Source organism: Mastigoproctus giganteus, chromosome 4 (assembly GCF_048544385.1).
Source record: "Mastigoproctus giganteus isolate SK-2022 chromosome 4, ASM4854438v1, whole genome shotgun sequence".
In the NCBI taxonomy this organism is placed as follows: domain Eukaryota; kingdom Metazoa; phylum Arthropoda; class Arachnida; order Uropygi; family Thelyphonidae; genus Mastigoproctus; species Mastigoproctus giganteus.
In genome coordinates this window covers 238,564,643-238,578,854 of record NC_143578.1, presented here as the reverse complement: position 1 = coordinate 238,578,854, position 14,212 = coordinate 238,564,643, and the positions used below count along the sequence as shown (strand labels likewise).

Below are 14,212 nucleotides of genomic sequence, written 5' to 3'. Positions count from 1 at the left end.
ATAGCTTAGTTGTGCTTCGGATCATTGTCTTGTTGTAATACAAAATGAATTCCACAAAGTCCAGAGGATATTATGCTCAAGAATGTTTCAGTAGTCTTCTTAAAATTCCTTCAATTCTGACGATGTCACCCATTCCAGAAAAACAGAAGCAACCCAAAATCATGATGGAACCACAACCATGCTTGACTGTAAGCACTAAATGTGACACCATTTTTACTTCAGTTGATCGTCTCATAAATTCTACTCTTGAATCCAAAAATGTCAAATTTGGATCCACCCTTCAAGTGTCCATGGCTCTCAGCCGAAGCCAACCGTTTATTTCGATTTTCTGACTGCTACACGACCACGAGGCCTTGCATGTTTAAGAAGTTTTACAGTGGATGTAGACATAGGAGTTGTCTGTTCCCATTGAACTCAGCTGGAACTCAGACCATGATTAGTAATCAGTGTCATGGTCTTAGCTTGTGTTTCCATTGTTACACGTGGTCGCCCTTATCGAGGTTTGTCCTTTAAACTGTCAATCTCCTTGAATTGTAGTTGAAAGGACAAACCACTTCAGAATCATCTACAATGTTCAGGAATCTTCTGCAATGTTCTACCACATTCAAGAGTCTAGAACCTTTCTGGAATATTCTCGTTTAATATTATTTAAGGTTTGATTTTTCTACACAATAGAAAATATTTTAAGAAAAATTGGTAAACTAGTTGGTCCTAATTTAATAAATTGAAAATTAAGAGAAACGAAACGTGGTTCCAAACTTTTAGACAAGAGTGTATGCAACGATTTCATACGATTATTTCCTTCATTCTGTCCCCTTCAGCTTGCAGGAAACCTTCGTCTTTGCTCGGTAATTTTATGTATTATTCGATGGGATTACTTCATTGGGAACTTTTCTTTTTACCCTTAGTGCATTATTTAAAAGTTTAAAATTAATTTTTGTCAAATTTCTAGGTGGCGCATACCCTACCGCAGGCTTTACTGGAGGAACCACCAATTCCCAGGCATTTAGTCCGGCACAACAGGTGAGCTTCCAGGCCTTAATTTAAATACAAATTAGTTACTTCAATTTATTTATGATTTTTATTAAATATTTCTAGGATAAGTGCCTATCTTCACCATGTCCGTCTGTCTGTACGCATGTAACAACTCAACTCCCGGTGGACCGATTTTCATGGAATTTTATTCATATAGAAAAATTTGTCGAGCTGTCCCAAGTTTCATTAAAATCGGGAAAATAGAAATCTGGAAATTATTTCTTTATTTTTCTTCCAATATCCATGGAAAATAGAAATTCATAAATTAGATTTGGTTCAGTATTAACTTTAGACAGTCCGTGCACACTTCGCGTGCATTGCTATGCACAACTCGTGAACATAAAGAGAGACTTTATGTATATAAAAAGAGACAACAAAAAAGTATACGCGAGCATAGTAATAAACTTTTTAAATAAAATTGCAGGAAGTGTAACACGTTGTCTGATAATAAAAATGTTAGATTTAACATTGGTACTCAATTGAAATTAATCAAGGTGGTCTTATTTGGAAGGAGAACTAGGAGCCTTCTCCTTAATACCTAAGAATCTGAAAAAATCTGCGTAAAAACGTAGCTTTCTCACGTGGAGTATAACAGGGTTTCAACTCATCAAAAAGAGTGGGGGTATGATAATCGTAGATAGTAAGACGTTTAATAAATCCCCTAAAAATAATGGTTATATTAGGGGGAAGGAGTTAATTCAGTGCAGAATTTCTTCCACAAAATAACCATCTCCCGTACACTTCATCTTCCCCATGTGATCATTCACTCTTAATCATACATTGGTTTGAATTGCAAGCAATCTCCAGTAGCAACCGGATTCGGGCCTGATTCCTACTTAAGAAAATGATACTGTTGTGCCTCGTTTTCATTTGGACCACAATGTTATTGAATGAAGGTAGAAAGGTAGCTATAGATATTAAAAAGATGTAGCGCATTAGTTTTATAAATTTTAATTCCAATTTTTTTTTAATATCTAATTTGTTTTTGCACACGAAAAGAAATGAATTTATTGAACTAAAAAAATAAGTCATCAGGAAATCAAAACTAGCAGAGAAGTTGGATAAAACGAGTAATTCTCTACACTGAACTTGAATTCCATAAAAATTTTGCTGCCTCTCATTCTACTTCGGAAATTGTGCGAGTAAATACGGTAATTCTTTTGAATGTAGTGTAATAGAAGTTTTTTACCTTGTAAAGCACAACCCAATAGTTCAGCAAAGCATTAACCAAATGACGATGTGGTTGGTATTACGTGGGGGAGACACTCCCCCCCTCCCCCCACACACACCACTTCGTTCTTACCGCACAAGCACCAAGGGAGGGAGACGCAGAGTGGCGAGCCTGGTGGTGATTTAAAACACACACGGCTACGAAATGACTACAAGCCAGAAATGGAGATCGAATTACGACAGGTAGTCCAGCCAGTTATTTTATGGATGATGACAGATCACCCTGGAATGGCCTACTTTGATTTCTTCCTGCTTTCTTAGACTTCCTATAGGCATGTGGCACAAGTGCCATCAATTACTGGAATCTGTGATAGATGGCGTGTCGTGCAAAGCCGCGAATATCATAATTTAGCTGCTATGCGCACGCAGATGTGATGGAACACGTGATTCCCTAAAGGGGTTTAATGCAATGCTTTGCTCAACTATGCAGGGTTCTGTTCTGGCTTTAAATGCTCCAATATATCAACCATTATTCCTTCTCTCTTTCTTTCTTTCCTAGAGCCTAGATTACAGTTCGTATGGAGGCTACAACCAGACCAGCTACCCCTACTACACGGCGCAGGGGTATGGCGCTTACGTCCCTTCAGCCAACAACAGTTCCCTCGGCCTAACCACACCCCCAACGGTCTCTACAAGTGCCACATACCAGCTGGCCCAGTTACCTCCATGTTCCACCGCAGCAGGTACGTAACTCACTTTTCGCGAGTACATGTACCTCCAGCGTGCATATTTGGGGGGCGACATCTGGCGACCAATTGGAGAACTAATTTTTTTTCTTCGGTTTATATTTAGTAAGTAAAGCAATTAACACTCGCGATGGCTGGAAACTGTTTATGGCGCCTTTAGGCCAACTAAGAAATAACTCTAGTAAATGCGTAATTTAGTTATTCTGTCTTTCGGAGAATGAGACTTGTGTTACGTGGTGATGAAAAGAGGATTTAATTTTTTTCAGAACCTTCGCATTACACCATTGACAACAGTCCGGCGTCTCCTGTGAAGACGGAGCCAAGCAACGGATCCTCAAAGAAAAGTAAGTGTTACGTGTGCCCCCCCACCTCTGGTTCTGGCATCCCTCCTGCTCTCTGTAAGGTGTACTTCATCGTGTGAGCTGGCTGGAGTTGAGAACATTCCTGGCGTGATCAGAATGCACGCTTAGCAGGCCGACCCTTCACTGGCTTGCCGCAGCTGATGGAAGAGAAGCGATCGTCATTTGCCTGCTTGTCACTCAAGACCGTGATTAATTACTGGCTTCCCTTTAACTACCCTTTAATTAGGCCCCCTACGGACTCTCTTTCTCTCCATGCTTAGCTTGCAGTCAGGGGAGAAAATATAAACCACACATTCTTACCTAGATCGTGCTTCTAATGTGCCAGGTTCAATACCGGCTCGACCTCGCTTTACTTACTAACACTACAAGGAAAAATGATGAAAGGAAGCGAACTTTCTTCTGCATAAATCAGAAATAAAATACAGAATATTTCCACTTTGAACTTAAGCCAAACACACGCTTAACAGTGATAGACAAGTTGGACAACCAGCTTCCCGTTGGTGATCCAGTCTTTGCTCGCCTGCGAGGAAGAACGTGCTTTCTTCATTCATTTTGCTCAATCCCTTCATCACTTTATACGCCCCAAATCTCCTCTTAGAAGGTGTAGTACTCAGACTTTTGCAACTCACATCTTCTAAACCTTTCTTAATGTGCGTATCACTTTGCACTAGTCACCAACTTGGTGGTCCTTTTCCGAATCATGTCTTGTTTTTGGTGTTTCCAGACCTAAATACAAAATTCCAAATTGTCCAACCACCGCCTTGTGAAAAGGGATAATGATGTCCTCCTTCCTGGTAGCAAAGGTACCATATATCATAGACAAGCCAAGTGCCATCCTAGCCGCCTGGATATATTGCGTGGAAAATTTCATGTCAGATTGAATCGTATAACACCCAAGTCTTTTTTTCGCCTTGAACCACTTAACTCTTCTCCCCCTAGATTATACGTGACTCCAGGATTTCTGTTTCCCAAATGCATAACCTTACTTTTAGAAGCATTAAACTTTTCATTTTTTGGAACATATATGACCTTACCAAGTCTTTTTGAAGATGGTTTGACAATTTGTAACCCCTCTTCCCACCTTCAAATCATCAGCAGACCTTGACATTTTTCCTTAGATATCCTCATCATATATTTTATGAAAATCACAGAGGAAGCAAGGAGCCAACACCAAGACTTCCCCTCAACTTTCTACACTGATCCACTCTGAAGAATGACAATTTATGACAACTGTCTTTTCTTTAAGCCAGCCTGATGCAGCTTAGGACCTTACCCCAACTTCCAGTTTGTATGGCAGCTTTCCACGAAGGTCTGCATCAAAATCTTTAAAGATCTAAAGTCTAGATATATAATGTCAATTGTTTCCTGCATCCAAGTGTTTAATGACCAGACTGGTCAGGCGTGACCTCCACACAATGTAGTCTTTAATGACTGCTGGTAGATTTTGCTTCTATTACACGTTACCTTTCAGTGTTTAGGGTAATCGGTGGTTACGCACAGAACCCCTCTCAGACAGGGTACAAGTTAATTTTTCCCCATTCCGTTGACAAGATTTGATCACTTAATGCTTTCTCAATGACCAAAAACCCTTGCACCTCGTCTGATTAAGAGCCATTTTTACAAAATAAATTCAGCCTACCAGCTAAAGCATCCAAAGCGTAAAACATTTTCCCCCATAACCCTAAGAACAGTCCCTCATGCCTAGAGTTAATCCACAAGGCATTCATCATAAAGTCCCTCCTGTCATGTCTGGGCAGAATTTCAGCCAGAACAACATTTTGTCTTCACCCTCGACACTTTTTCAACATGACTGTATTTTATAACCAATTGGTCAGTTCGTTTAGGCTTTAAATCATCAGTCCCTCATGTATTACCATGCCATTGGTACCATTAGGAGTTGACAAATTTCATTAATCATCAGTTGGGCAACCGGTAGATCCACTCTGGTTCTGTACCATCTGTCTTTCTTGCAGAATAGTTTAAACGGGTTTAAAACCCTCCTAGCTCTCCCCAGCAAGTTTTCTCCGGCCCTGATCGCTGCAGAGAAATGCAGGAGGGATGGGAGATCTTCAATCTATAAATCTGTGTTTATCTCTTAACATTACTCCAAATCAATAAGAATATTTAAATTGCTTACGAGATTTTTCTGATTACAGGTAACAGCAAGTCCGGCAAAGGGAGAGGTAGGCGGCAAAACAATCCCAGCCCAGACCCAGAAAATAACTTGGAACGGGTGTTCATTTGGGACTTGGACGAAACCATAATCATCTTCCACTCTCTACTAACAGGCAATTTCGCAACCCGTTATGGAAAGGTAATTAATCTTAAGTAGCTTTATTTCTATCCTTTCCTTTCCTAACAAAAGTAGATGTCGTGGACAGTGGCACGTTTTCTTATAGGCCAAGGGCCCGATTTTCTTTAGGGCCCGATCAGAGAGGGAGGGGGTCCCAAAATCAGTGTTTCAAAAACTCATCGCTGTTTTTTTTACTATTTTAAATGATTTTTATCACTTGCCAAGGGCAATGTTCTTGATTAGTTTTTTCTATATATGGGGCCTCAAATTCCATTTGGCCTTGGTCCCCATTAAGGTATAGATGGGGCGCCAATTCCATTTTTCCTTGGTCCCCCATGAAGGTATAACGCGCCACTGGTCGTGGAATAATAATTTCTTTGAAAATTGTAAAATCATACAAGCGATTTGTGCGTTTAGCAGCCACCCAACCACTGCCGTGTAGCTGTTCGTCTCTGTTGCTTGACCTTTGACCCCCCACTTTGGAATCTGTTAACTGTCGCTTTTTATAAATAAACACCTGCACGTAAACAGTACTTTGGCGCGATCTTCCCATAACCTGCCCACTTCACCCCCATTCGCTATCGTAGTACGATAGTCGCCCCACTGTGTACCTGAAATCCTTGCTGACGCAGACATAGTTAATGCCAGTTGTACTTTGATTCCAGCATCACATTTGTCTCCTCCTGTCTGAATTATCTGTTGTCCCTTGCCGCCATCTGTTGGCGAATTTTCTAACTACCAATGTCTGGACCTAAGCGTTACGGATCCCTACAAAGTGCAATAATTGATACGTTGTCTAGCGTTCCTGTTACATTCGTGTGTCCTGGTAAATAGGCCTTTGATACCGGCAAGACGAAATATTATCGCGCATGGGTGGGGGAAAAAGTTGAATTCCCCTAGAAATTTCATTAATGTTGTCTTTCCAGTTCCGGCAACTTCCAAGTGGCGTTGGAAAGGCGACACTCCTCAATTACGTTACATTTTATCAGCCGGTGATTTGCCATCGCCGGGCTTTAAGAAGGCGAACATTCCTTAAGGAATATGGAAGTGAAACAAGACGGAGTAATGTCGTTGCGAGGCATTGTCGGATGAGCAAAACATTCTGCTTCGAAGCACCCCAAGACTACAATCAAATATTAAAATCGCTTCGAAAATGAGCAATTGCCGTGACTCGCCGTGTACGTGCTAGAGTTTCTTGCAGTGGCCTTTAAAGCTGCGTATTTCTTCTACGCCATTATCTCTAATGAAAGGATTGGAGCTGTTATTGATGAGACGACAATTGTCGAGTCGGTGTGCTATTTGGACGCTCCTTGCCCGCCATTAGGTACAACGGCCAAGACACAAAGGAGAGCCTGGCGCTAGGCTTTCTGCAAGTACAGAGTTTCCGATTGATTGAAATACGAGCCGACGTACGTCTGGCTCGGCTAGATGGGTTCCATCAAGTATGCGAGAGATGAAGGACGAAGGTCCGGAAGAGAGAAAAAACGGGGAGAAAGGGAGGGAGGGAAAGTGATAATGGGATGAACGTGGACGTCTCCTTGGCCGTGTTAGCTTCGTTTCATTAAGTCCATTTCTACAGGTGAATTTGGAAAGTGAATGGCCCGTGTTTTTAATGGCTATCTCGGCATCGAATAAGGGCTTTTCTTATGGTGTAAACAATAAAACGAACTTGTAATTCGTGGGCTTATTTAGAGACTTAAATTAAGTTAAGGGATATTATATTTCTTGACAAAATATTTCCTTTTTAAGACATCGTGCGATTCTGTGTAAGAAACTCAGTTATAAATCTTCACTTTCAAACTATGAAAAGCAATAAAACGTGTACTTGTTTCAGGTGGCACCTAGACGTTTAGTTGAACTCCACCTTGAAAAATCTGTGTTGAAAACAGTCTTCAGGTCTGGATATGTTGTGTGTGATGTGTAGGTGTTATGTTGTTTTAGGTCTCTTCGGCACCAGTGAGCGATCAACATCCACTCGATCACTGTCTAGTGCTCGTCCCTAGGCACGGGGAACCGTGCCTGGTTGTAGTCTAGTGCAGCTGCACCAATTTGTCGTCCAGTGGAAGGAGTGCAATGCCAAAGGACAGGAGCCCTCAGGCTGTCCAACTTAATTTATAAAATAAAAATAGTGGTTAAAATTCTTGTCCCGAACCGAGGGACCTGTACAGGTCTGCAAATCTCAAAAGAACTTATACAGGGTTCATTAGTTCATCCACAACTGTACCAATCAACACAGTTAGACAAATGATCATATTTATGATTACATCTTAAGACATTCATTGTGACAAGCTGTAGCCTATAACCAATTGGTTATAGAAGCAGTCAAGGAAGTTAACCTAAATCCTGGTGAATGATCTCAAGAATCTTCAATCTCCTAAGCTAAATACGCAACAGGAAATTAATTTACAATACATAGAATTTCTTCAATTCGTGTTCCATTACTAAGAGACAGTGATATAATCAACCCTCAGAAGTTGAGCTTGAGATCGAACTCTCAAACTATATTGATTTAACATGTGGTTTTACACATCTTGTTAAATAAATTTTTAAGCCAGAATATAATTGTAATGTCCCTAGATTTCCATTTAAGCTTCAACCTCAATAAATATTGAAGTTTCAAAATAATTACGCGAAACTGTAAATTTTCTAATTAAATTTGCTCAAAAATCTTAATTTACATTTTAAATTATTTAATTAATTAATTTAATCGAGCTGACCTTTACTCGGTATGCACAGACTTTACCTTCCCGATTTGATTCTAAGAAAATTCATTAAGAAAAAGCATATTTCCAATCCAGTAAGTGTAAGAAGGCGTTTGTCATCGTTTGAGTAATCCTGTTTGCTTTATTGGCTGAACTCCATTGTCCTGGAATGAAAAAAAGAAATACTAAAATTAAGCTGGGTTTTTTTCACATGGGAAAAATGTTCCTTTATAATTCAATTATTGACTCCCTCAGCTGTGACGTCAGTTTTCTTATCCCTTCATAAAATCTCAGACTTTCTACCCCGATAAACTTTTAGATAAGGTGGTCCCGATTAGTTAAGGATAGTTGGGAAATAAATTTTCCCTGCTAATCTGCAAAATCCGAAGAAAGGAAAACCAAGGATAACAGTTCTTTTTCCTTTGTTATAAAATGTGAATAACTTAGAGTAAAATCAGCACTGAATTTGCTGAAGCCATTCAATGCCTTAAACACCACGGTCAGATCACCTCAAAGGTGCCTAGTCTCCAGACGGTGCAATTTGCAGAACTGAAGCCTTTCTTGGTAAGAATACTCCTCTGTTCCCCTTACCAATCTCCTTGCCCTTTTCTATACTCGTTTCAGCAGCTCTACAGCCTTCCGCAAATAAGGCCTCCAGACCTGTATGCAGTATTGAAGATGTGGCCTGACCATTGCTTTATCCGTGCTAGTAAAAATTCCTATATATCATTGACAAAACCCAATGAACTGTCCTGGCAGCCTGTCTGCACTACTCAGAGAGCTTCAAAACTAACTGCACAATTATCTCTTCTTTATTTTCCATAATCCTGAGCGTAGAATCACAGAATTGGCATATTAACCTGGGGTTACTTCTATCCATATGCAGTACTTTGCATTTGCCAATGTCTAACTTCAATTGTTATTTCTCAGCTCATCTGCCTAACTTTCCTAGAGCTTGTTGCAGCAGCATGCCTTTTTTTCTGTCATTAACCACCCTGCCAATGTTTGTATAATCTCCAAACTTAGACATTAATCCTGATATACCTTCATCATATCATTAATAAATGCAGGTAACAACGATGGGCCCAGCACCGAACCCTGTGGGAGCTCCAGTAACAATATAAGTCCAGTAAGAGCAGTATCCACTGATAACCACTCTGTCCTTTCCCACTCAAACATCCCTTTATCCAGAGCAGCAATTTGCCCTTAATGCCATAAAGCTTCAATTTGTACAGCAGTCTTTTATGAGCAACAATATCACCAATCGTAAGATTTCTCAGAATCTTCCTTCGTTTGCCTAACTTCCTTTTTAACTTTATTACAGACTAGCTTATATCTACCAAAGGCGTCTGTGTCGCCTGATAATTTATATGCATCCCATGCATTTTTCTACTCTGCCACGAGTCTCATTAGTTCAACTGACATCCATTTGGGCCTAAACCTTGAACAGCATTTCTTAGTTGGAACAAAAATCCTAGTAGCTTCCAAGATTGCTTCCTTGAATGCTTCCCATTTAGAATTTGCTGTTGGTGACATCATTTGGTCCCAATGTATAGAATTTAAAAACTGTCTGAGACCACTGTAGTCACCTTTACGAAAGAAAAAAAAAACCCTACCCTTTACCCTTGATGGTAGTTGCATCTTTAAGTAAATCCCACTTCAGGACACTGATCACTGCCACCTAATGGTTCCTTTATCTGCAGATTCTTAATGCATGAAGAATCGCTGCTGATAATCAGATCAAGAATGTTACTCCCTCTGGTTGCCTCTCTAAAATTCATCCAAGAAATCCACAAAAGTCTTGTTAGTGTGCGAGTGACCAACCCACAAGTTCCAGTCAATATCTGGGAAGTTAAAATCCCCCATTATAAGACAATCTGATTTACTAGCCCACTCTATTTCTCTGTAGAAGAGAAAATACATCCCATGTATTTCCTTGTTCCAAGATCATGGACAGCAGGCCTCGAGATTTCTGGTGCCTTGGTTTCAGGGCCGCCCCATGTTCTCGGCCTGTCTATTGTGAGTCTGACAGAATTCTTTCCACATCGTAATGTTTGGCTACTCTCTGGAAGACTGTCGTGATTCTTTTCCTGATGATTTGTCGGACATTGTATTTTCACATTTCTCAATACATGGCTCATATGTTGCCATCTGAATTTCAAGATTTTTTTTCCAGGCTGGTCGTTCTTCTGAACTAGAGAAGAGACTGGATTCGATGCTTCTACCCAAATCTCTCAACCATCAATAATAATTACACTTCGAAGGCAAGTGTAATTATGTAGCTGGTCAATCAATCATCAACCAGTGCTGCATTATATCTAATTGATTCACGAAGATGGGAGGACAGATTTCTGCTTTACTTCTTATTGGTGGCAAATTTCAGGTCCGGTAAGACAAGTCTGTTGCAGTTCGTTTCATAGTTGTGGGTTGAAGACTTCGCCAAGTGCAGCTGTCCAGATATTTATTGGGGGATCAGTCCAATGTCATCCTTACAATGAAGACAAGCCTTTTTTCCTCAACCACAAAGATGACAGCCTTCCTGTTTTTAGCGCATTTGTCTGCAATATAAACTGCGTCAGGAACATTCAGTAGTTGGCCACTGTTTCTTTTGGCTGATTAACCTCAAAGATACCCCCTTGGATTCATTTCAATGACTTAACTTTAAATAATTGAATGGTAAAATGTATATTAATAATTGCTTACCAGTTATGAAAAAATGTTATCGATTTTCCCAAAGAGGACTGTTGGGCATGAAAAATCGGAAGACCAGACAGTCTTTTTCAATGTTGATGAGAAATTTATTAAAATGTTTTCTATTGGACAATTTTTCTGTCCACCTGTAATGCACAATTGCTTACACTCCCTGGGGATGGTACAGAAGCAAATGGGTTTGTAGGAATGCATACTCTCCCCCTCACCCTATTAAAAGAGGTAGTTAAAACACCTCATCCGTCCTGGACACTGTCCACTACAGCTTTGAAAATGCTGATTGGTGATTTTCTTTCCACCATTATTGCAAATTCCCAAGTGTTGAATATTCCACTGCTGTTGGCTCCTCTTTGATTGCAGTCAGATTACTTCTGGTACTTTTGCATTCACTCGCTCTACTGCGTGCTGTAAGACACAAATATCGATTAATCTCTCCGGTTCTAGGAGGCTTGTGTCTTTACGGAAGTGTTCTAAGGCGTCCTCTGTACTCTGGCACGATAAAACACACACGCACACGTGAAGTGGTGCGGTTCAGAGGTCACCGTTAGAAGTTCAAGGGACCCTTTATGTCCATTCCCGGTACGCGATCACCCCTCTGAGCTTATGGGGTGTTCCGTCCAATCTGCCCTTGCCTTAGCACCACTTGTGAAAACTGCCTGCCTACCGACGCGAAGGATCAGATTTCCGCAGCCTCGGGTGTCAGGTTTCCGCTTCGTCCTTCGCTCTCCCCTCCGGAAAGCTGGCATTAAGCTGGCGACGGGCCGTTAGACGCTCGTGCTTCAGCCGCAGAAAGTTAAACCACTCTCCGTACTACTTGGCCTTCCAATACGCCTTTGTAACGAGCCCTGGGTTTGCGAGGAAGATTGGATGGGAAAGGAGGGAGGGGGAGAGGAAGAGACGGGCTTTACGGTCGGAAAGTGTGGCAGCCGCCGAAAATAAGAGACGAAGGGATGGTAGAAGTGGCTCCCGACATGCATTTCGTACGAGTGTATAGCTTGCACAGCCAGTAAATAACACTTGTTGCTTCGGAGGTTATTGACACATTTGTGGGTCTTCACAATATCACCCTGAACCCCGCTTTGATAATGGAATATCCCTGGTAGCATCAATCAACGAAGCACACCCTGCTCAAGAAATATTCACCTTTTGTCAAACACTTTTTGGAAAGAATTTCCACACATATTTAAGCGTTTCATCCCTTAGGAGTACCCAGGGTCGTCCACCTTCGTCAGTGGCTCCAAGAGAATCAAAATGTTTCCCGAACAGCCACGTGCTGTTCTCACTAGAACTTTGTTCCAGTAAACAGCACTTAAAAGCTCCCTCACTAAAAATATCTTGGCCCTTCTCCCCCATTAAACCACCCTTTAAAGTTAGAGACCATTATGAGGTCGTTACGGCCACTCTGAATCCAATACTTGATCCATCCATTACCTTTCATCCCATGGACGACTACTAGTAAAGCACGCTCCGTCCCTCTTCGCCCACCCCTCCTTTTAGCTGGGAGACAGGGGGTTAGCAAAAAAAGGCGTGCTTTTGGACATCTGGAGACAATTTATCTAGAAGGCAAGGCGTGACCTTCCACCAGATCGGCCGTTATTTTATTGTAGGGAAGGTTATTGACTTGGGTTGAGGTCGGTCTCAACAGAGAATGCATCCGTACATCTCTTCCCCCAGTTGTGTGTACGAACTAGAGTGGGTGGAGAAAGGAAGAAAGAAAAACGTCTTTCCTCCCCGGGATATTCAAAATTCCTGTTGCAGCTCTGAGTGTTGATCTGCTCCACCTACTTTCTCTAAACCGCGGTATTTATGAGATTTTTTTCCCCTCCTCTTATGGATGAATCATGGTTGTCATGCCGACAAAAATAATTCTACAGCCATCAGCGAGGGTGCCTATCTGTCTCGCGACAAAGATACTTTTGACACGAGCAGATGTCTTCAATGGAAAGGGAACGTTCGAGTACCACTGTTGAATCTTTTGTGTGCCATCGATTTTTATGTCAGTTATGAAATATAAATTGAAAACCCGAGTGATATATTTTCTTTCTTTCTTTCTCGATGCATTATCGAATGTACTGCCATCTATCGGTGATAGCATACATCAAGCAATAGTCAGTCCATAAGAATTAATTGAACAGAGCAGAAGTACAAAGCCTATAATTTACATTATAGAGGAATGCGCCCCAATTATTTGGTCAGTGATGGCTTTGAGTAAAATAATTTATTTTTTCCTTTATATCGATATTTTGTACAAAAATAGGGCCTGTCCTCTTCATTCTCTTCTGAATGAAGAGGACAGACTCTTAAGTGGATTGCAAACTACTTGGAAGGGAGAGAAATGTTGGTGACTTAAATGGAAGATCTCACCATCCTTTTAGACCCGAGGGTGTCCCTCAGGGATCATCCTTGGGCTTGCTGCTATTTCTGATCCACTTCACGACCTGCCATCTGGTGCTCTTGAAGACCACCAAATTAAAATTAACATTTTTGCAGACGACACAAATTTACAAAGCTATTTGGAACACCAACGACTGTACCATGTTATTTCTGCCAAAAATTTGGGTATATTCATCAAGGAATCGCTTTCCTTTGATGGCCATGCCTCAAACATTGAGGGCAGCTACCAAAAACTAGGATTTCGTAAAAGAATCAACCGAGACTTCAATCAATTGGCACTAGTCATGTTCTTTAAAAAATTTGTTGGGCTAGGTCTGGTCCCCACATGCAGCTTACCAAAAACAAGAATATACAAAAAAGAGCAATGCAATACGTCTGTTTCAAAACTGGATTGGAATATAATGAGAAATCTTACCATTAGTGGTATATACTCTTTGGACTTGAAACGGAAGAAAGAAGATACAAAGCCGATATACTCCTATTTAACCAGCTGGTAAATGGTACCATAAATTGCCCTTACCTCGTCTCACAAATCAACTTCAACACACCAAAAAGTTTAAGATACCATCCTAAGAACTAATTATGAATATTACAACAACAGGACTGCAATGTCCAAACTTGGAGATATTTGATACCCCTGGACACTCCAAGAGGCAACTGAAATCTCTAACCGCACCTGAGCCTTCTAATTGCTTTTTTCTTTTTATGTACTCTTCCATTTTTTAACTGAGGAAAATCCAAGGTTCTGTTTTGTAGCTGTTTAAATAAATAAAATAGAATTGCTTAAGAGGAGGATGCATA

At 40.8% G+C, this 14,212-nt stretch overlaps 1 protein-coding gene across 11 annotated transcripts in view; it reads left to right on the top strand.

Moving 5' to 3' along the window:
- The window catches only part of eya (eya transcriptional coactivator and phosphatase 2), a 257,430-nt gene that overhangs the window by 229,126 nt on the left and 14,092 nt on the right, over positions 1-14,212 (top strand). For all 11 annotated transcript variants that reach the window (XM_090371236.1, XM_090371235.1, XM_090371240.1 and 8 more), the window contains 4 exons: positions 953-1,023; positions 2,765-2,948; positions 3,218-3,295; positions 5,470-5,627. In XM_090371236.1, the coding sequence (XP_090227362.1) occupies positions 953-1,023; positions 2,765-2,948; positions 3,218-3,295; positions 5,470-5,627 (491 nt within the window). The remainder of the gene's footprint in view (positions 1-952; positions 1,024-2,764; positions 2,949-3,217; positions 3,296-5,469; positions 5,628-14,212) is intronic.